The 22301-nt window shown below is 39.0% G+C and overlaps 2 protein-coding genes across 5 annotated transcripts; one reads left to right on the top strand and one right to left on the bottom strand.

The window, feature by feature from the left end:
• Positions 1 to 8490: 8490 nt before the first annotated feature.
• Positions 8491 to 12024, bottom strand: otud6b (OTU domain containing 6B). Its single transcript, XM_004074200.2, has 8 exons — positions 11770 to 12024; positions 10452 to 10600; positions 10070 to 10168; positions 9684 to 9884; positions 9474 to 9594; positions 9322 to 9383; positions 9133 to 9239; positions 8491 to 9030 (listed from the first exon to the last, which is right to left on the bottom strand). The coding sequence occupies exons 1-8, from the start codon at positions 11837 to 11839 to the stop codon at positions 8946 to 8948; spliced, it is 894 nt and encodes a 297-aa protein (XP_004074248.1). The 5' UTR covers positions 11840 to 12024; the 3' UTR covers positions 8491 to 8945.
• LOC101159835 (ras-related protein Rab-5A) lies at positions 11997 to 22130 on the top strand. Of its 4 annotated transcripts, none has more exons than XM_011481244.2 (6): positions 11997 to 12098; positions 18499 to 18720; positions 18870 to 19021; positions 19392 to 19514; positions 19634 to 19727; positions 20073 to 22130. In XM_011481244.2, exons 2-6 carry the CDS (start codon positions 18555 to 18557, stop codon positions 20186 to 20188), a joined length of 651 nt encoding a protein of 216 aa, XP_011479546.1. In that variant the 5' UTR covers positions 11997 to 12098; positions 18499 to 18554; the 3' UTR covers positions 20189 to 22130. The 4 variants fall into 4 exon arrangements, with proteins under 4 accessions (XP_011479546.1, XP_020562984.1, XP_020562983.1 ...); XM_020707325.2 differs by lacking the exon at positions 11997 to 12098 and adding an exon at positions 14364 to 14452; XM_020707324.1 differs by lacking the exon at positions 11997 to 12098 and adding an exon at positions 14414 to 14456.
• Positions 22131 to 22301: the final 171 nt, after the last annotated feature.

Here is a 22301-nt window from a genome sequence, read left to right as displayed (position 1 = left end):
AATGCCCCCCATAAATGCCGTGACTGCCCCTCAAAATGTGATCGCCTGCAAAAATCCACATTCAGCCAAATAAATAATAAATGGCAAAAAAGAAAAAAGACAAAAACAACAAAAAGGGATAAAAAGAAAAGTTAGAATAGATGAATGGACTGACAAAGAAAAAAAATATTAAAAGCAGCCTCAACAAGGTACAAAGCAGTGTCCTGCCTGTCCCAAGCCCTGTAAATGCATTTATCTTTGTCAATAACAAAACTCAGTCAAGTTGGAAATATTTACATGATATTTTATGTTTTCTGCAGTATTTTTTTTCATATAACCCTTGTGCTATCTTAGATGACCCCACCCTTACATTGAGGTGTTCTCCCTACCATGACAAAGGTGGATAAAGGTGGAAAGATTTCATGTAATCCATGGACACCAGTGAAGATCACAAATCATTGAAGAAAAAAGGTTCAGAGCACTGTCTAGTGGGTCTAGATGACCCAACTCCCAATGTTAAAGTGCCTAGGATAGGACAAGGATAAATGTTGATGTTTGGAACCTTGAAGCCAGAGTCAGAAGCTCTGTGGACGGATATAAAAAACCAACAAGATTACAGTCAAAAGCATGAAAATGAGATGTAACCGCTTCAACCAAAGCTTGCAGTTTTCGTCCCTTCCAGCATCCAGATTCAACCCCAGACAACTCTGGGGGAATCCTGGATTAAATGCAGCTGAAAGTGCCAACATGAACACACCACAACACACAATCCAGGACTGCAAAAAGGGCTTTAACATAGGGAAAATGTAACAAGCTGAAGGTGCCTCTTTGTCAATATATCATCCTCAGTGAATTTTCCAACCTCCCTTTACCTGAAAACATGCCAAATGAGAATTTATGCCCCCACTACTTTATCATTCTTTACTTTTTTCCCCCCATGAGGTGATCACGGCATGGGAGACAGATATTTTCACCAAAGGCAATATCCCCTCACAGTAATTATATCAGAGGGAGAGAATGGCTCATTAACATACGTTAGGCATGTCAGGAATCTACAGACGCCGTTTGTGGATGCCCCCATGTCGTACCATCCGTATGGCGTCTCCTTTGAGGATGCAACTTCCTCATTTCCATACATGTCAATCACTTTTGTGTGGTTTTTAAAGAAAAAAAACTTTTTAAAGACTCTGAATGAGGCAATCATAACAAAAAAGTGCATCTGTGGGTGTATGGGGGGGGGGGGGTCGGGGATGTGTTTACTGAAATAGCATGATGAAAAAAATTAGATCAGAATGGATCTATGATGAAATACGTGTCTTTAGTTTTACTGCTATTGTGTTGGCAAAGGTTCATAAACCTTGACTCCAAAAAACGAATGGTCCAGTCCGTGAGGTGGTACAGTCCTGCTGCTGCAGCTAACCCGCCGCAGGATCCAGCATCTGCTGCAGGAAGAAAGAAACTCACCGACAGCCAAGAGAAGGACAGACATACTCGTGGGACACACAACTTTAAACAAAATCTGTGGGCCTGAACTACATTTTCTGAACTAATATTCAGTATTTCTATGTCTATAACAGTTATTTTTGTCTCAGTAGAAAAAATGTACTTTCATCTCAGAATTCAGAAATTCGAGTCAGAACAGCACATTCCACCGAGAAAGATGCGAAATATAAAAATCCGATATCTGACTCAAATTTTGAAATAATTTCTTTTCCGCAAAGAATTTTTACCTTAACTTAAAAAGTTTTGCTGAATCTCTTAGAGATTCTGACTCTAATTCCAAAACAATAGCGAAAAATTCAAAGACAGAGAACTGGTTTACTTTTTTTATTTTTATTTTTTTTAAAGAATCTTGTAGGTCATCAGTAATTTGTTTGGGTTAAGGAAAAGAATTCGGTAAACCTATGGTGCTAAATTTAAGCTATGTAAATTTATCATGTTTGACTAAAAAAACATAACTGGTAAGGCTAAAGTCCATCTCCAATCATCTTTTGATCTATTGTAAAAGTTTTCTCAGTGGTCTGTTAATTATGGTTCTGTCATTTTTAGCCAAAATCAAATCAGGAATTCTTTAGAAATTCACCTCTGACTTGTGGGAGGACTGTAGGTGTGGAAGTAAGCTTCTGCTTATTTCCCATGATTCCTTTGTTTACATCTCTCCCAATAGCTTACAGACCCTCACAACCTGACATTACCGGTGCAACAAAAATGACGAGCAATATTGGAGCTTTCCAGCCGTACAGTTTAGAGCCAAATGCCAGCTCAGACGAGGAAAACAAAGACGTATATGGACCTATTTGTCTACAAGTGGATGCATCAGAATGGGGGAGAGCAGGGAGTTTTTAGCTTAGTGATGGTAGCTTATACGAAACAAATGCAGGCATATTTTGTCTTCTCCTAAATCACAACGTTTTAAGTAATGAAAACTCAGAAATCCATTTTTAAAGTTATTTTCTTCTTTCTATTAGTCCTACATCATGAGAAAAATGTTACAAGAACATGCTAAAACACCATTTTCATTCAAGTAGGGCTTCAACAGCTTTTTTACTTCTTATCATCATCATCTCATCACTATATCACTGTAATTCCACTGCTAGTTCCAAAAGGTATAGCAGTGATGTAAGGCAGACAGTAACTTCGTAAGGTACGGGATGCTGTAACTTTTGAACAAGCGATAAATAATGTGCCACAGTTTGGAAGAGTTCAGTGCTGTTTAAAGCTCTATGGTTTGATGCATTTGACTGTGGGGTTTTTTTTAAGTGTAGGAAACCACTGACAGCATCACTTAACTAAGACAAGCTATAAAAACAAAACAAAAAAAAACATAAAAATTTGTGTCCAGAAAAACCTTATTGCTTGAATCAGATGCAGAGCTAGACCATATAGGGGGAGCAAGAGTGGGGACAGAAGATTTTGGAATGGGGGTGAATGAGAACAATTCAATTCAGTTTTATTTGTATCGCTCAATATTTACAATAATAATCATCTTGATGGGCTTCATACTGGCAATTGTTTAATAAACATGAATCAAAACGAACATAAAGTCATAAAATACAATAGCTAATGGCTAAACTAAACAGACTAAACTAAACTGGGCATCCCTGCCCTTAGACTCTCCTTCGCAGAACAGCAGAGTGGAAGGATGCCGGGATCCAAAATACAGTTTTACAACAGTTTGATTATTTTTTTTTAGCTGAGGTGCTATTTAAAAACCTTGTTTTTGTTGTTTTTCCAATGCTTAAAGAAGCTTGTATTGTTGATTTTTTTTATTTTAATATTTTTATCTTTGTCTGTCAGAAGTCAGAACTCTGTCTCCTCCTCTGGTCACCAGCAGGAGCAGTCTCCAAAGCATTGAAAGCACTTCATCTCCCAGCAACCCCAGCGTGCACTTCCTGGACGCCACACACCTGACTCTCATTCACTCAATCACTCACAGTCTACTTAAGCACTGCACTGAGCCTCGCTCAGTGCGAGCTATTGTTTGAGACATTCTGCCTTCTTTAATGAGTGTTAAATCCAGACCTGAGCTTTTGTCTCCTGACCCTGTTTCTGACTCTGTTTGCTGTCCACCTGCCCTGACTCTTGCTTGGACTCTGACCACCCTGTCTCTTCTCTGATGATCTTGTGCCTGTTAATGACTCCTACCTGCCAGACCCTGATTTCGCTTTATGGACTTTTAGCTGGGCTAATAAACCGCTGCATTTGGATTCAGACGTCTGCCTGTTCTTGCGACATTGTCAATATTGACACTAATATTTACTCATGTTGGGAGCAAATGCCCCCCCCCCCCCCCCCCCATAGCTCCAACTCTGGCTTGAACCCTTTTTGCATACTCCTGCCTCCATGGCAACCACTTTTAACATTAAAATATCAGAAATGCAGCAGAGAGAACGCTCATTTTTCTTTTTTTTCTGAAAAGTTTTAAATTTATACTGCAAAGTCTAAGTTTCAGTCAGACCTCTGTTTTATTTCAGCACTGAGGTGTGTTTCATGTTTTTTAGCAGAACAGATGAGTTTGGAGGAACTCAATCCACACTCATAAGTCTGAGGAAAACTCTTGGAGTGTTGAACTGTAACAGTACGATAAGGAAAAAACATTGGTTAAAAAAAAAACACAAACAGCCCTACTTAACCAGCCTCACCTTATGTTCTTGTGTCATTTTCTTTATGTTTTTGTTAAATGAGTGCAAATGAACAATGGCACCTTAGGATGGGATTTAAAAAGCTTTTTGTTGTTTTATAAAAGAAGTTTGAGTAGAAAAGAGGCAAAAAGAAAAAAAGCTTCACTCCACCAAATGTCATCAAAGTGACTGAAGACGTCCATTTCCATCACCATCCACTCCATCTCTCCCTCTCGTTCATTGTTGTTGCCTTTTCCCTTTAAGTGCACTTTCGCCCACACCACTTGGAAATTGATTGAAACAAAATGTCACAATTATGCCCTGTAGCTTGCCGCTTCAATTATTCATCAATTAGGGGGTAGGCTGCTTTTTTCTTTCCTCTGAGCTGATTTTTCATTCAGTTTGCTCGAGATGTATGGCTCCCCTGCTGTTAACCAGTCCAAAGTCATTAGTTTCTGGGTTTGCAATTAAACCTGATGCATTATTCATGAAGCTCCGACTCAGTAGACGCATGCCGCAGCAGTGGCTGCAGCAGCTACAGAGTCAGCCGGTAAGCTCTGGAGGCTCGGATGAGAAATTAATTTCAAGCAAGCAATGAAGTTCTCTCCATCCTTCCCTCTCTTCATCTATCTCTTGTCTAGAAGGTTGAAACAGATGCTGCTAGCTGCTGATGGAAATAGAGATGGGGCAACTGAGGAGACAAGATCTTCTGTCATTTACTCCGTCTGCACTAGAGGGGTTTCTCTGAGAGCCCCAACACTTGGTCTGCCTGATATCGTAAGGTTTTAGGGATTACCTGGAGTTTTAATGGGAAAAAAACATGCCATAATGTCCTTAAATAATACCTATTTAAAAATAAATTATCGTTTTTTTTCTTTAAAAAAAGGGCCCACTTTTCAAGTCTTTTACTGTCACGAATCCTAAAATAGGCCAAACATCCATGTTCCGATGCTGCCACCTACAGGCCACAGAGTGAAGTAACATGTGAAAAGTAAACCAAAGCTCAGAAACTGGAGCTTTGCTGCACAAATGTTTAATAACGTGTCCAACTTCAGTTCCAAAAATCTCCTGTTAACGTGAATGAATAATTACTGACTGTTGTTGAAGAAATGAATGACAACTAAATGAGTTATTTTATATATTTTGACTGATACAGCCAATTGGAAGTAAAGATAATTGGAATTACAAGAACGGAAAGCTCGTCAAATCTGCTGAGAAACAGATAAATCATAGGAAAATCAAACATTGTGATGGTTATAAAGATTCCAAACAGCAAAACTGTGTTATCAAATTGATGATCAGGCGTGAGGATAAATCAAAATAAGCCTTCAGAAATGACAAAAACACATTTACCTGCTAAATCAGACGGATTTGTCAGGTACAAATTAGTTCTCCTTTTATCTTAAAGCTTTTTTTTAACACAATTTTGTCTTTCTAAGTTTATACAAGTATTGTTATCGAAATGTTTGTCATTAGTGTTTGTGGTGTATCACTATTACAGTAAAAACGTGTGTTTTTTTGCAGATGACTCTCCGTTTTCCTTGCAGGTTTCAGTAGGCTGTTACTATTTTGTGTCATTTCAATTTAGTGGCCTCCATAACATAATACTGCCACCACCATGCTTTAATGAACTGGCGCCGACTGATCAGTGTCCATGAGGATTCAACCAATGTTAATATCTAAAGATATTCCGTTGTTCCGTTGTAAAAAGTCAAAAGATCCTTGTTTCAAGAAAGAAAAAAATATTTTTTGTCTTGCAGGAAAAAGAATATTATCAACACAGATTATAAGTAGCAAAATAATCTTATTCTTAATGACTGCAATTTTTTTCTTAAATTAAGAATTCTAGAAAAGACCATTTGTCTTACTCCACTGACTGATTTTTTTGCTTATGTAAAGAAATATGTTCAAATTTTTAATAATTTTTGGATTATTTTGGCTTACAAAATACTAGCTTGTGGACACAAAATTCTAACTTGTTTGCACAAAATTACAAATTGAGTGCATAATTTATGATTTTTTAATGTCCATGGCTCCATAAAATACTGTGTCTTGGGGATTGTTCATTATGTTTCTATTTAAATTGAAAAGAAAATGCATTTAATGAAGTCAAAATAAAAGCTGTGCTTTTGCCTTAACCTTTGTGTTGTATTAAACCACGCAGCAAGTTGAGACGAGGGGGACGACAAAAGATATTCTATTGAGATGCAAAGAAATGTCTTTGTGTTTTGTGCTTTAATTTTCATTTCCCTTTCAAGTTTGGCACTTCAGTCTTTTGAGCAACATTCCAGAAAAAACGGCAAAGTGGAAACAGAAGCAGAGTTGAATTTTTAAAACATTATTGCACACTTGTGCTAAATTAGCCTTATGATAAATTCTCAGAAAGAACCACAAAGATTTTGTTTTGAGTTTCATTCAAAAATTGAGCTTTAGTGAATTTAACTCTTGTGCTATCCTAGGCACTTTAACATTGGGAGTTGGGTCATCTAGATCCACTAGACAGTGCTCTGAACCTTTTTTCTTCAATGATTTGTGATCTTCACTGGTGTCCATGGATTACATGAAATCTTTCCACCTTTATCCACCTTTGTCATGGTAGGAAGAACACGTCAATGTAAAGGTGGGGTCTTTTAAGATAGCACAAGTGTTAAATCACTTCCTTTAAGTGTTTTTCCTTTTTTTTTTTCGTCCTTATAGGAGGTTTTGGTGACTTTCATTTTATGCTTAAAATTGTTGTAAATAAAACAAAAAATTAATTTTATCTCTTGTTAACAGTTGGAGAATCCATCAGTCTTCATCTTGCCATCACTCACACCTTTTTGTCACAATTACTGCAAGAAAGCATCACTGGATCACATCATGGAATTAATCAGGTCTGATTTTGTTTTTTTGTTTTTTTCATTTTGGGGTAATAATAAAAATAGTCTTGTATTATAGATGCATGAAAACCTTTATAAATGTAGATTTCAGAGGGGAGATGATAGTGATTATGCTAAAGTCGTGTCTTACAGTACCTGTCGCATCAGGTGGCCCTCCAGTCGTTCAGCAGCTAAAGTTTTTGAAGGACTCCAGATGGCACCGAACAGTTGGAAACTCCTTCAGGTCATTATTCCCCCCCCCCCCAAATCAGTTCAACCATTTGCAGGCAAAGCGTGAGGCAGCAAAGCAACCCATTTAATCACAAATCTGTGTGATGAGTAAAACAGTTCAAGGACTGTCGTGGCAATTTTCCAACAAACAGTCAAGCTGAGAGGGAAATATACAGAAACGGCTTCAACTGTTGTTAAAGGAGGAGCTCGGCGGGGAGGGTTGATGGAGTTGCTGCTCAGTGGAGGATGGCCAGGGTTGTTGTTCTGGAAGCAAACCTGCTACCTCTGGTTTTAAAATATGCTATGAAAAAACAGAAGAAAAAAACAAGCTTTCTGAGCTTTTATTCAAATTCATGGCGCTTTCTTTAAGTCACACAGGCCATGTAGAGACACACTCCAATGAAAACGGTGCTTTTTTTTTTTACAGGTTCCTGTAGCATTTTTCTGATGACGGAGGTCGGAGGACACGTTTAAAGAAAATTGAAGTTAAGACTGAATTTATCTTTTCAGATTGTGATGAATCAGGTAAAGATGTCATTTGAAAAATATATTTTTAACAATCTTATTATCCTAAGTACTGTGTCACTTTCAAATTAAATTGGGTTTTGTGGGATTTAGAAAATAAAAGAAACAATTTATAAGGAAAATGTTTTAAGCTCCTAATTAATTTGAAATTGACTAAAGATGAAACAATAATAGACAGTTCCACACTCCCAACATTGTGGGAACAGTTTGGAGCGGCCTCTTCCTCTTCCAACATTACTGCACCAGTGCACAAAGCAAGGTTCATAAAGAAATGGCTGACAGAGTCTGGTGTGGATGAACTTGACAGGCCTGCACAGAGTCCTGACCTGAACTCAATAGAACACCTTTGGGGTAAATTAGAGCAGAGATCGAGTCAGGCCTTCTCCACCAACATCAGTGTGTGGCCACACCAATGCACTTTTGGAAGAATGGTCCAAAATTCCTATAAACACACTCATCAACCTTGTGGACAGCCGTCCCAGAAGCGTTGAAGCTGAAATAGCTGCAAAAGGTGGACCGACATCATATTGAACTCAATGGGATGACACTCCAGTTCTTATGTAGGTCAAGGCAGGTGAGTCAATAATTTTGGTATTATATTGCATACATATATATATAGAGTGATACAGAAATATGTATCTATATATACTGTATAGATAAATGAGAGAGAGAAACAGGACAGACAGAGTTCTGCGTTCTATAAAAGCTCAATTTTGAAATAGGCACATGGACTTTGACCAAGAAATAAAACTATTTAAAAGATTAACTCAAACAAGTGTTTTTGGATCCATTTAATGTGTTTTAACAGCAAACCACTGACAAATTCCCAACTTTTTGTGGAGCTTGGAAAATACAGGGGCCTCGTTTTCTTTTATCTTAAATTTGTTCTTAAAGCAGCAACCGACATTTCTCAGGTCTTTATTGTGACTTTGTGAGCTCTATTGACACCTTAAAAGGTGGCGTTTACACCCCATAATAGGATTTAGCCTATAAAAGAGCTGCGACCCACTCTACTAGTTAGAGGGGCCGTGAGTTTGAGACCTGGAAGAACCACATTATGTTTGTGCAGAACACTAGCCTCCATGCTGTTACTGCCAAAATAATTTCCTTCTGCCTAATATTTAACATCAAAATCCTGCTGTGTTTATTAATCTTCCCAGAAAAGGAGCTCCATGTTTTCAAGATCCTCATCAGTCCTTTGAGCTGTGACACAGAAAACCTCCGCTGGCTCTCAGCTCTCCTCTGCATTGGCCGGATTCTTCAGAGGCTCCACGCTGTTGTAATGCTCTCCCAGGCCGTAGGCATGATGCATGTACCTGCAAACAATCAGGAAGACACGTGATTTCAATTAAGGTTTATAGGCATTTTGATAGGTTTGTGTGATGGATGTGAGATTATTATAAAGCAGATCGGCTTACACTAAAGTGATGGGTTCGGCGTCGTATTCCTCCCCGATTTTTAGAGTGGGGGAGTCGGCCTGAATCACTTCGATGGGCAAGCGGAGAACGTGGGTCAAAGCCCGGAGCTTCAAAGAAAAAAAAACAAAAGATCAGATGAGTGAAAAGGGCAGTTAAACGTCGACACCTCCAGATAAGGAGCACCATCACCTCCAGCTGCCCTCCCCAAGCTGCTGTGTGCTCCACCTCACTGCAGTACTTCTCAAATTCATCTGGAGGGACAGAAACAGTTCAGATCTGCATACTTACAGCGGGATGACAGGTTTACTTTGTTCTGTGAAGCACAGCAGACGGCGACTTGCCTGTCGTGATCGTGTCCCCGGTGGTGGGGTTGCTGAGGAAGGGCAGGAAGTTCTCCGGATTGTTCCTCATGTGCTCAGCAGTGCGGGACCTCAGCTCTTTAAAAGTAACGTTCAACCCTGGCTAGGAAAGACCCAAAAAATCAAAATGATCCCTTTGCTGACAAACGGGGCGTTTCCGATAAAAGCATCACGCCGACGGAAAACATGCACCTTGGACCTCTGCGTCAGCTGATCCTCCACAGCGCGGTACATGCAGTGGCCGTCGGAGGAAATCTCCTTGATTTGAAGGGTTTTCTCAGCCAGTTTCTGAGCCAGCTTCACGCCCTCCTGGTGCCTCACACCCTGGAGATTCTGCACTTCGGCCTCTGCGATCCTGCTATCCCTCTCCTTCTCCTGAGCTGCTTTCTTGTCCTGGAGGGTGTTTCAATAAAGTCGATCCATTCAAATGACAAGAAACAGACATATAGATCAGTCAGATGGCTTTCTCAAACTTGGAGAATTCAAAAAATATCTAAAAAGGGCTGCAAACAGGGACAATTTACCCCCATTATTCATATGCGGTAACAATCCTATACAAACTTCAGGTCATCACTCACCCTTCTTTTCTGTGCTTTTGTAACTCGAGGCTGTTTGACCTCCTCTTGTTCTCCAGCTTCTACTTTTAAAGTCTCCACCCCATTTGCAGCCTCCTCCACCTTCAAGATCAAGGAAGAGCAGCAGCGGTCATGAAGCTGAAGGCTGCCGCCGTACAGTTTATGAACCAAAAGCCAAAATTATGACATGTTCAATAAATGCAAAGCATTTTCTCTGCTTCAAAGGAGGAAAAAAAAATCCCATGACAAAATCTTTACCTTTATAAAAAGGAAAAACATACAAAAAAAAGATCAAACTATACACTTAATTAGCAAAAATACAGTTTAAAAAAAAAAGCATAAAAATGTGTTCAAATGTACCAAATTAAAGTAAACCAGCTCCTACATCTTTGTCCGGTGCAGATTTAAGTTGCTGGAGTTCATCCTCGTGTCTCTGACTCAGGTCCGCCTCCAGCTTTGCGATGTCTTCTGTCAGCTGTTTCCGTCTTTTCTTGTCGTTTTTGGGGACGGCATTTTTCATACTTTGGATCTTTGCTAAAGAAAAATAAAAACAAAATGAATAGATGAATAAAATCAAGCAGAGAAGAAGACAGGTTAAGAACATAACACAAATAGCAGATCACAGCTCTCAGGCAGTTAGAAATAGAGGCTCAAGAGGATTGTTTTGTTTAGAACTATGACTTCTGTTGGCTGCCAAACAGAATTGTTTTGGGACCGAATCATGATAGGTGCATTAAGAGCTCACAAAGTGCATCAAATTTCATAATAAAAGTCTGTTGTCTATTCTATCTGCCTTTACTTTGCCAAGCTCTGAGAAAGTTCCTCATTCATGGTTAGTTTATTTTATTAGTTGCTTTGCACCTTCAGATCAAAGTGAGCTACATGGAGTTTTATACCAACCACTATTTGACTATTAAAGGGCAAAGTCAGCAGCATCTTTATTTGGTTATTTTTAAACTTTGAATCCGTCTGAGTATGCATTTTCGTACTGAATCGAGTGTGTGGGTGTTGAATCGATTTTACTAACGATTGTCTCTGCTCTGAGTTCCAACAGCACCAGAAGCTCCTACCAGAAAAATAAACTCTTTTTGATCTGATCGTTTGTTTTTCTTTTTTAACTTGATATTTTGTATTTCGCATTTCATTCTCACCTTTTTATGAAATGTGTTTGAAAATTTTCATGACTTAAATACTTCTTAACTTTTTTGTCTTTGATCTCAAATGTGTGACAAGATAATTTAAAAATAAATAGGAGTATTTATAAATAAATTAATTCTCCTAATGTGTTTAGTCCATTATTGTGATGTCAACCTGAACCACTGTGACTTTACAATCAGATTATATGAATTTCATAAGGTTAAAACAATTTTATTCTGTATTTAGAACTGTGTTGTATTCTTATATTGTATTTTTATAAATGATGATTTTTCTTATTGTTATACTCTGCAAATGTTCAATAAAAATAATCAGATTATTTGAATTTTTGACTATTTTTTTAATACTTAATAGTAAAATCATTGAAATGTTAAATAAAAAAATAGAATAGGAGCCCTTTCTAACTTTCTGTGATGGAGTAAAGTATACAAAATATCTGCACGTGCTGCTATACAGGAAAATACGCTTAAATCACAATAAACCTGAACTTGAGAGGAGAAGTGAAGCTAAAGCTTTGCAAACACGTGAAAGCAGGTCATGTCAGCTACCCTGCAGGTCCTTCTTCTCCTTCCGGTGCTGCTTGATCAGGAGCTCCTCTGGCGTCTCCACCTCCGCCATCGTTCGCTGCTGGTTTTTCCTGATCCTCGAGTCTCTTTATCCTACAGGAATCCACCTGGAGATACTCCTGCACCCCGGCACATTACTGTACCAACAGCGTAAACATTAAGTAGTAAAAAAAAAAAGAAAGTTGACTGTCGATGAAAGCAATCGTAAAAGCCCTCCGGAAGCTACATTCGAGCAAATGCTGCAGATTCTTATTCGTTTGAGCTTAAAGGCGGGACGTGGAGCTACAGTGACACCTGCTGGCGCAGTCGTGGTAGGACAACCTTTCCCCCTTCAACACAAATAAAAAACATAAAAGTAGGACTATTTGGGGCTCCCAGTGCTATTTCTTTACTTTTATCGTATTCATAAAAAGTTTCACATTTAACTGTTAAATTGTTCACAAGAAAGAAAATAACAAAGAACAAAACAAAAGATCCAATAAGTATTGTCTGACTGCAGCATTGAATATTAAAACTGTTAGATTGCACAGTCAACTTGTTCCTACCACATTCTTCTTCATTAATGCTCATGTTTAAAATCCTTTAATCAGAAAGCCTGGATGCAAGAAAGGCTTTTAGAAATGCATGGAAATGTTCATTTGCATCTCCAGTAGGTCTGAAAACCCTTTTAGTTAAAAAAACCTGGAAGTTATAAGGCCAAATAAAAATTAAAACTATTAATTTGTTTGCTATAGGAAATTATTTTTGTCTTTTTACTGAAATTTTGTCTTTTTACTGCAATTTAATATTTCGTTGGGAAATATTTTACTTTTTAGCGCATCCCTTGGCTTTTTCCTGCATCCAGACATAATTAAGAAAAAAATATGGAAAAAAAATAAAAAAATATTGAACAATTCTAGATCTCATGGGAATAAAGACTTCGAATAAATTGCCTTTACACTATTATTATTATGCGTTTTAATAACTTAAAATTATTGTTTATTTTCATCAGTATTTCATTGCTGTAATAGTAGTAGTAGTAGTAGTAGTAGTAGTAGTAGTAGTAGTAGTAGTAGTAGTCTTCTTTCTCTTTCGGCTTTTCCCATCAGGGGTCGCCACAGCGAATCATCCTTTTCCACCTCACTCTATCATGAACATCTTCTATCCTAACATTAGCCAACTTCATGTCCTCTGTTAAGACATCCATATATCTCCTCTTTGGCCGTCCTCTTGCCCTCCGGCCAGGTAGCTCCATCTCCAACATCCTTCTACCAATGTATCCACTATCCCTCCTCTGAACATGTCCAAACCATCTCAGTCTGGCTTCTCTGACTTTGTCGCTAACACAGGCAACATGAGCCGTCCCTCTGATGTACTCGTTCCTTATCCTGTCTAACCTGGTCACTCCTAAGGAGAACCTCAGCATCTTCATCTCTGCTACCTCCATCTCAGCCTCTTGTCTCTGTCTCACTGCTACCGTCTCTAACCCATAGAGCAGAGCTGGTCTCACCACTGTCTTGTACACCTTTCCTTTGAGTCTTGCTGGCACTCTTCTGTCACACAACACTCCTGACACTTTCCTCCACCCGCTCCAACCTGCCTGCACTCGCCTCTTCACCTCTTTTCCACAATCCCCATCACACTGAACTGTTGACCCCAAGTACTTAAACTCCTGCACCTTCTTCACCTCAGCCCCCTGTAACCTAACGCTTCTACCTTGATCCCTCTCGTTCAGACACATGTATTCTGTCTTACTACGACTGACCTTCATGCCTCTTCTTTCCAGAGCAAACCTCCACCTCTCCACCTCCAAACCTCCAGTAGTAGTAGTAGTAGTAGTAGTAGTAAAAACAGTCTTTACACTGGCTGACATACATTAACACCAATAATAATATTAATAATAATAATAGAAGTTCAGGTCTGGCCGTAGTTATTTTGAATGTTATGTGCGAATAGGCACTTCCTCATGATAATGCAGTTGATTTTTCTAAGGCTAATGTTTTCAGCACAGAAAAAGAAGCTAATAAATGGATGATGTGTAACCAAAATGCACATTATTGCATTGCTCCCACATTTGTAAGACCGTCTAATTTTGCATTTTGTTGTTGGCCGCACGTTTTTATATTTAACATTAAGTCCCATTAACTGCCACGCTCCTAGTTGTGTGAAAAGTGTCTTCCACATTTGATCCATCCCGTGAAAGTGCGGTGAGCTGCATAGAAAGCTCAGCTCAGGAACTTTTCCTCTAGTCTAGGTCCGAAAATTAAGTGCGAATAGACACTTGCTTTTGATAAATGTAAATTTTCCACTTTTCAAAATACACCATTAAAAAGGTTATAAGGCCGAATCCGAATTCTCCCCCTACCCTTACGGCTTCCCCCAATCCATCAATTGCATGGGCATAGATGGGTTGGGCTGTCCGCAATAATTGCTTTAGGGCTAACCCTCGCCGCGGAGGGATGCCGAGCCCACCGCGGTGAGGGTGTTCCGCGTCGTGTTGTGTGCAGCGGAGGAGAAGCGCGTTTCCGAATTTATTTTTCACGTTTGCATAAAATGACATTTGTGAATCGGAGCGTCACGTGTGCATTTGTAAAACAGGTTGTGTGCATTTCTGATTATTGAGACTGAAATAACTCCATACGTTTCTTCTCGTGGGTGGCAGATGCACAGAAGTTTACATTTAAATGTAGGTAAGGAGTTTTTTGTTTTAGCATGACCTTTTAAAAGCTGTAAAGCCAATGTTATGTCGTTCCGAGCGCTGGCAGCTCCGCGCTTATGGCAGGCCATTTTAACATCAAAAGGCTAGCTGACCGGCGACTATTGATGACGTATTCGAGTGGGAGTCGCGTCCGAATAACACAATTTTTCTACAATTCTCTGTTTGAAAGGGCTAAATGTATGGCTACATGGAAGAATTCGGATTCGGCCTAGGTATAGCATTTGAATAATAAAGTTGCATCTTTCCATCATCACATTGCGTTCGTGGTTAATTCGTCTTCTGAGTTCTCCGGTAATCACCATGGAAACGCCGCTGGGCCGACGTGATGTCTGACGTGGCACGGAGGCCGGAAGAGCTTGTTAGTGTTTTGGTTCTAAGAGGAAGTTGCGAGAATAAAGAAAGGAGGAGACGTGACGCGATTCTTTAAATTGTTTTTGTTGCCCCCCCCCCTCCCAACCAACTTACCGTTCTGGTGCCTGACGGTCGGCGTGTGAAAAAAACTTCAGCGGTGCCAATAAAAGTTCCGTGCGTCGTCTGGCTCTCAGGTAGCGCGCCGTTGTTTGGACGGCTAACGTTTCTTCATCTGTTTGGGACTCCTTAGCCAGCGCTGACGCTAGCTAGTTCTGGCTAATGATGCTATGTTTGACGCCTGCGGGAACACAGCTGAAACACTCCCGTTGAGTACAGCTTTCAAATTTAGTTGATTAGGGGAATGATGAGAATAATATAAACCAACGGGGTTAGTAGCAAGTACGGCTAATCGTTTTAAGCTGCTAGCTAAATGGGTGGGTGGGTGAGTTGCTAGCTGTGCTAAGCTAACCTAGGTAAATTAAGCAACTCCTCTACATCTTAAAACTGTTGTCAGTAAACATTTAGATAAGATAATTGGAAGTATGCATTGTTTGGATGTTGTTCTTGAAGTTGTGTGCTCTTTAAAAGTGGTCAAATAATAGATTTTGATCTTGAAAACATATGTGGTTAGTGGTACATCAAGCTACATTACACAAGAATTTAAGTTAAAATGCGTCCAAGCTAGCTGCAAGCATTTACAGTATGTTTATAGTTGACAGATGACGTCTAAACCCAAATTTAGCGCACTGTATGCATGGCGTGTTTGTTGACACTAATCCTCAAATGTGGGTAAACGGAGAATATTCTTGCTGAAAGTTGGTCTACAAAACCAATTCCGTAGAGTCCTTTTTTAGATGTCTAGATTTAAGACTTTCAATGGTGTTCTGGGTGCCTGGCACATTTTGACTGTATTATGGATTTCTATGTGATGATAGTGAGTGTAAACACAGCTAATGTGGGTTTATTTAGTCTAGTTTATTAGATTTCCATTTAAAACAGGTTATTGTTTAAACTTGTAACGTAATGAAAAATAACCAGGCTTGATAATTTCAGGTTAAAAAGCTGTATATATATTTTTTTATTGTTGCTATTTTGTCCCTTGTGGAAGCCTTCTTAATTGCATTTCTGCATTCATATCTGGTTATTGACTATGAATTTATTTGATTGTAAGCTTTGTTTTCGTCTAATCTCATTAAGGAAGAGCCTATTTACCATGTTGGCACATATCCTTGAACTGACAGATTAGACTCAGGAGGCAGATCACTTGCCAGTCGGTTAGTTGTTTTAGAATTCTTGGCAAAAAGCCTGATCTTATGAAGCTCTGAAAGATTCATCGGCGGATATTAATGAAACTTTTAAGTTGCTGTAAGTAGAGCCGTCAACCAACTAGCTTAGTCCAAACCGTGTTTTGTTTGAATATATCTGAAAGGTTATTTTCCTATCGATTCTCATGTTAAAACTGTTGGCTATGAGGGAGGCTGCCCTTTTTAATATATCGCACTGTAGACTGGCCACACATTTTTTAGTTCATTTCACCGATGCTCTACCTGTCTGTTTTTAACACTAACTATTACTTTGTAGTTGGAAGTTTTGCTTTTATATTCTTATTGTTATTTAACATTTTCTGCTCTGAGAAGGTTTTGTATCACATTCTTTTACTCAGTGAAGCAGCTTTAGTGGTTTTTAAATGTTAGAATCAGTTCCAATCAAATTTAATCCTTAATTGTTTTAACATTCTTACACATATATCAATACATGTCAGCAACGTTTTTAACATATGGTGGAAATAATATTCTTAGATGGTTTGAATTTTTGCTGTGCTAACGTAAGTAAACCTTTTTCATAAATATCTAAAATATAAGTCAGGAAATACTCATTTGTAACAGTTTGAACCTTTTTCAGCCAAAAATAATTATATTTTTACCATTCCAATATTCTAAATTCACCTATATTGTGGGATGACATAGGAGAAAATAGGAATAAATCTTATTCTAAATGGGTCAAGAAGGTTAAATGACTTGCGATACAATGCTGTATCTATCCAAAGTTCAGCTTTTTGGGCATGTTTGTTTGTTTTGGTAAACAAAACAGATTTGAGGCAACTCTGTGACTTGACGGTGCTTATGACAAAGCAGTCCACATCCCTGCATCATTTCTGCTTTATCCACTGCTGGGCTTTCGAGTGAATCATGCCGCCTGAATTCATGGAACAAACTGGAGTTTTGACAAACAAGCCTGCTATGTCCAAAATCTTGTTGTTTTTATGTATCGAACATAAAACATCTTGAAAGAACAGTTCTGTGAAGATGGAGAGGCAGCGTTTTACTTTAACATTTCTATCAGAATTGCCTGTAATTGCAGGGCTGCCCGTTTCTGAGGAAATGACTGTTGGTAAATGCTTGATTGAAAATCTCCTTATCGGCCTTTCTAGATTCAGCTGTTGCTTCTCTATTGTGACACTATAGTAACACATTTTTACAACCTTTTTTCATGGTTGTTTAAACCTTGTTTGTTCAATATATTGAGTTTTTACGATTTATTTTGAATAATTTTATTGATATACTTTATTAATCAGTTGTGTATTTTCCCAGAGAGATGTTTTTGGGTGGTATGAAGCTGTTTTTAAGTTACCGTAATGGTTGTTGTTGTTGTTGTTTTTGGCTTCTCCTCTTAGTTCTTGCTTGAGTGCCCCCTCAGGCGTACATTTATCCTTATCCTTAAACCAGCAGCAACAACTGTTGTTTTTTGTTTGTTTTTCACAGACAGAAATGTTTACATTTTGTTGCAAATTGTGCAGTTTTGACCAGAATTAAAGTGAAAATAATTGTCCTTCTGCTTGTGGTCCTGTGTGTGGAGGAATATGACGCGAATGAAACACAACTAGTGTAGTTTTTTTGTACTCCACCTTAATTCTTCTCGGTGTGGGTATCATCACCAGACTTTTAGAAATGACACACATAATTGAGTTTTTATGCAGCTTAGTGTATATTATTCTCCAAACTATGCTGTGGACGACATTCTTCCATGTAATGTCACATAAACAAAGTCATTATCTCCTAGAGGAAAAAAAACTATTTAGCCCTAAATAACTTTGAGAGCAATGCATGGTATGTGGTTGTTCAGCAGCTTCTGCTTTAGTGACACTAACCCACAGACCCACTGAATAACCAGTGATCAAGTAAGGAAAGCATTCTCTAAAAATATTTTTTGGTCCAATGTTTCGTTTTTATTATAATTTAATGATTTGAATCCAGAAATCCTGGCTTTTTAACCTTTTTTTTTTCTTGCTTACTTGCTTTCACTACCTTAAGAAAGAAACTTGTCAGCAACATCTCTGGAACAAATCAGTGGTTTTGTCCTGTTTTTGACTCGAATGTAAGCCTTTTTATGGAGTGTAAACTTAAAACACAGTTATTCAGACGCTCTCATATTAAGGTCTGTCATATCAGGGAAGATTCTGTCAGTTTAAACATAAACTAGAAAGCCAACAAATCAATGAGTTGTTCCTCAAAAGATGGCGCTCCGGTCTCACTTTGGTATTCAGTGATGGCCGCACTAATATCAACTGGTTTTGTTTAGTCGTAAATATGTTTGGGAAATATTATGTTTTTGTTTTGTTTTTTTGCTTTGTTTTTTGCTCTACTTTTTTTTCTTTCTTTCAGCTGAAGTCAAGAGGGTGAAGTTTGGCGCTCAGGAGTCCAGAGGATCTGATCAGGTCATGGCCAATCGAGGAGGAGCTACAAGACCCAATGGACCCAACGCAGGCAACAAGATCTGCCAGTTCAAGCTGGTGCTGCTGGGGGAGTCTGCTGTGGGGAAGTCCAGTTTGGTGCTTCGTTTTGTCAAAGGACAGTTCCATGAATTCCAGGAAAGCACGATAGGAGGTGAGCTGCATGCTGTATGTTCAGTTTAGGACTTTGATTGTTGTGATCCGGTACTTTTAACTGCATTTGAGTCCTGTTTACAATAGGATGACAGTTTGTGCTAAGCCTGTGGTTTTTGACTAACCCACTCGCCTCATTTCCATCGCCAGCGGCCTTCCTCACCCAGACAGTCTGTTTAGATGACACGACGGTGAAATTTGAAATCTGGGACACAGCTGGTCAGGAGCGATACCACAGTTTGGCACCCATGTATTACAGAGGAGCACAAGCAGCCATTGTGGTCTACGACATCACAAACGAGGCACGTTCATGTCGCGCAGAAAGCGCTGGAACTATGGAGCTTTAGCTCCAGTGTTGGCCTTCTTTGACTTCCCGTAACTATTCAACTGTTTACGCAATTAACATAAATGAACGGATTCTGGAACTTTACAGTAGTGACGTTTTGAAATAAATAACGTAAACCAACTGATTGGGACGAGGAGAAAAGCACTCTTTACAGTAGTAAGTCTTGATTGACGTAGTTAACATAAAAAAAAGGTTTCTGATGAGGAGAAAAATGATCGTAGAGTTACGGTACTTCAAAGAGAGTGTAATGTTAGCTTCAGGTTCATGTTTATTTTCCCCTCAAGAATTGGCCCAAGTGAAAGTTTAGCTAACATGCCTTTTCGTAGGAGTCCTTCGCACGAGCAAAGAACTGGGTGAAGGAGCTACAGAGACAAGCTAGCCCCAATATAGTCATCGCTCTGGCGGGCAACAAGGCGGACTTGGCTAACAAGAGAGCTGTCGAATTTCAGGTGAGCAAGAACACGCCATATTTAGTTCTATTTAAATCCCACGGATGCTTAAATACATTGACAGCCGGAACGCTTGCTGGATGTTTAGCTTCAGTGGATTCTCCGTGTTGTTTCAACAGGACGCCCAGTCTTACGCAGACGACAACAGCTTGCTGTTTATGGAGACCTCAGCCAAGACATCGATGAATGTCAATGAGATATTTATGGCAATTGGTGGGTAATTCAAATGAATTCATGTTTTTCTATTGTAATAGGAGACATTGTGGTCGATCGCATGTTTGTATTCTCTTGCATAGAAGTGCTTGCACAGTGGGTGTGTTACTGAGACTTGTGATCACAAGTCAATTCTTCAATTGAGCAATAATAGAGCGTTGACGAATATCATGGCTTCATCAAATCCGCCAGACATGAGTCACTGCAGGGAGATAATCCACTGCATAATCCAATGTCGGCTGGTTCTACGTCACTATTTTTTAATGAAATAAAATAGTTTATTTGTAAACAACTTTTAAAAGAAGTATTTTTTTTTTCACATTTTTGTGACTTTTTATTCTTTAGCAAAGAGATTGCCGAAGAGTGAGCCTCAGGCTCCAGGAGCCACCAGCGGGCGGAACCGTGGAGTGGACCTGACAGAAGCCGCCCAGCCGGCCAAGGCTCCATGCTGCTCCAACTAACAGGAAGAACACAGTTTTCCAACACCTGCATACTAGTTACTGATGTGGCTCGTGCCACCGAAGCTACTAAAACAATGTGTCAGTCATTGTTTGAAGCCAGAAAAGATATCCTGCGCCCAATTAACCCCTCCATCCTGCCCCCCCCCTTCTCTTCGACTTTTTCTGTACCGTGACCCGATGAAGCCTCCTAACCACTTTGTCTTACTTTTATGCCACCAACTCGTCCATCAAGTAGAATTGATGGATTGAGAACAGAAGCAGGCGTCCCTGTTGCTTAAGCAGATGAGAGTTGTTGGTGGAGGAATCCCTTTTACTGGAATAGCTTAAAGCCTAACTGCTGTTTTGTTTTTATTAATACGTTAATCATTGTTTAGATTTGTGGAAATGATGAATTCCCATCTGGGTAAGTCAAAAGAGACAAATGTGTTCTAACAAAGTCTGTTGGAGAAGAATTCTGAATCTGAGAGGGGAGGTGGTGGAACTCTGTGCTCCCTCTCGACCCTTTTTACTTTAACGGATAGAAACAAAAGGCTTTTTTAAAATCTGATTCCCTTCACTGACCCTGTCCGTATCCTTCACTTCCACTAAATTCACTCTATTTATTTTTTTCTTCTCCCCTCTCCACACCTCTGGGCTCCATCATGGCTCTGTGCCTGCCTGTAGCCTGTCCATAGCGGCATTGTGCAATGTTTTGCAGTATTTACTCTTGAGGTGAGCGTCTGCCAGGACCAGCGCTGCACAGCGGAACCCCTTCCTCACTCACCCACACCTGATGTGTTATGTCTTATCATAGACCCTCATGCGCTCAGACGGGGGATTTAAGTCCAGGATCGTCTGACGGATTTGTCGCAGTTGTTGCAGGGTTTTTGTTAAAAAGAGTGATGATCGGAGCTTTGCAATATGTATGAATTCTTCGTAATTATGTTGGAATCATAATTATTTGACATCTTAAAAAAGTGCTTTAGACACACTAGTGTCATTATCCGCAATCTGGGCCTGAAACGGTGACGAATTTCAGAAGGAGATGAAACAACACACTCGTTTGTGTGTGTGTGTGTGCACGTTGGAACTCACATTTGCACAATAAAAACAAAAACAGATTCACTTTCTCCGCCGAGCTCTTTTCTGCTCTAGATCAGCTCATATTCTGTCTGTTACACCTTATTGGTCCGTTTCCTACACATTGTCACATAAACACCCGCGGCATTAAGACTTCAGTCTTTTTTTGTTGTTTTTTTTTTTGTTACAGATCGGTTTTATTCACGTCTTGCACTAATGATTCTCATAAAATTTCTCTAATTTCAGGTGTGATTATAAATATATACATAATATAAATATATAAATAATTTACTGTAAATATCATGTTGCAGTGTAGTCTACCCTTTTTCTTTTCATTTTACCAACTACTGCTTGCTAGGGAGTTGTTTAGATAATCAAGGAGAAGACAAAAAGTGTAGTTTAAAAAAAATGGCTACATTCTCAGTTTGGACCTTTTTTTTTCCCACACACAAGGATGCATAATAAACAGTGGTGGTCTTTATGTATGTAGTGATATTAACAAAAAAATAGCATTTATTTAGAATCCATTTCTCCAAATAAAAAAATGTTTATCTGAACTTTTGTGTGTTGCGTGTGTTGTGTGAGCGTGTGTGTGTGTACAGAGACAATGATGCCTTGTTCTTTTCCCTGTGTGTAGAGAGGAATTTCGATACGCACCACAATCAGATATCACATTCAGAAGGATGAAAATCCACTGGCCTGGAGCGATTTGTGACCATACTGGATTTTTTTAAATGTTATTTTATTCCAAAACCACTTAAAGATGGCATTTTTTTGTGTGAAAATACTTATTTGCATTAAAGGATAGTCTAAAATGCAAGTGTTTGACAGCACTGTTATGTAATGACCAAATCAATACTGAAATAAATGTGATCATTTGTCATTGTGGTACGACTTTTTTGTGTATATACACCTCATGTCACTTTACTTTGACATTTTTTTTATTTTTTCGGTGTTTTTTTACTTTTATTTATGCTTCATTGCTTTATTGTCTGAAAATGTGCTAAAATTATGGACAAATGACCTTGAAATTCTTTGCCTGCATTTTGTGACC

The sequence above is a fragment of the Oryzias latipes genome, chromosome 11, assembly GCF_002234675.1.
Source record: "Oryzias latipes chromosome 11, ASM223467v1".
NCBI classification, from domain to species: domain Eukaryota; kingdom Metazoa; phylum Chordata; class Actinopteri; order Beloniformes; family Adrianichthyidae; genus Oryzias; species Oryzias latipes.
The sequence above is the reverse complement of the archived record's forward strand: the minus strand, read 5'-3'. Positions and strand labels throughout refer to the sequence as shown.

Bases quoted from the DNA above. Each gene is read 5' to 3' on its own strand.
- otud6b (XM_004074200.2), bottom strand. From the start codon at position 11,839: ATGGCGGAGGTGGAGACGCCAGAGGAGCTCCTGATCAAGCAGCACCGG. The intron at 9,240-9,321 runs GTGATGGTGCTC...TTTTCTTTGAAG, and splicing joins CTTGGGGAGGGCAGCTGGAG to CTCCGGGCTTTGACCCACGT. The intron at 9,031-9,132 runs GTAAGCCGATCT...GATTGTTTGCAG, and splicing joins GCCGAACCCATCACTTTAGT to GTACATGCATCATGCCTACG.
- LOC101159835 (XM_020707324.1), top strand. From the start codon at position 14,429: ATGCACAGAAGTTTACATTTAAATGTAG. The intron at 19,515-19,633 runs GTGAGCAAGAAC...TTGTTTCAACAG, and splicing joins AGAGAGCTGTCGAATTTCAG to GACGCCCAGTCTTACGCAGA. The intron at 19,728-20,072 runs GTGGGTAATTCA...TTTATTCTTTAG, and splicing joins TGAGATATTTATGGCAATTG to CAAAGAGATTGCCGAAGAGT.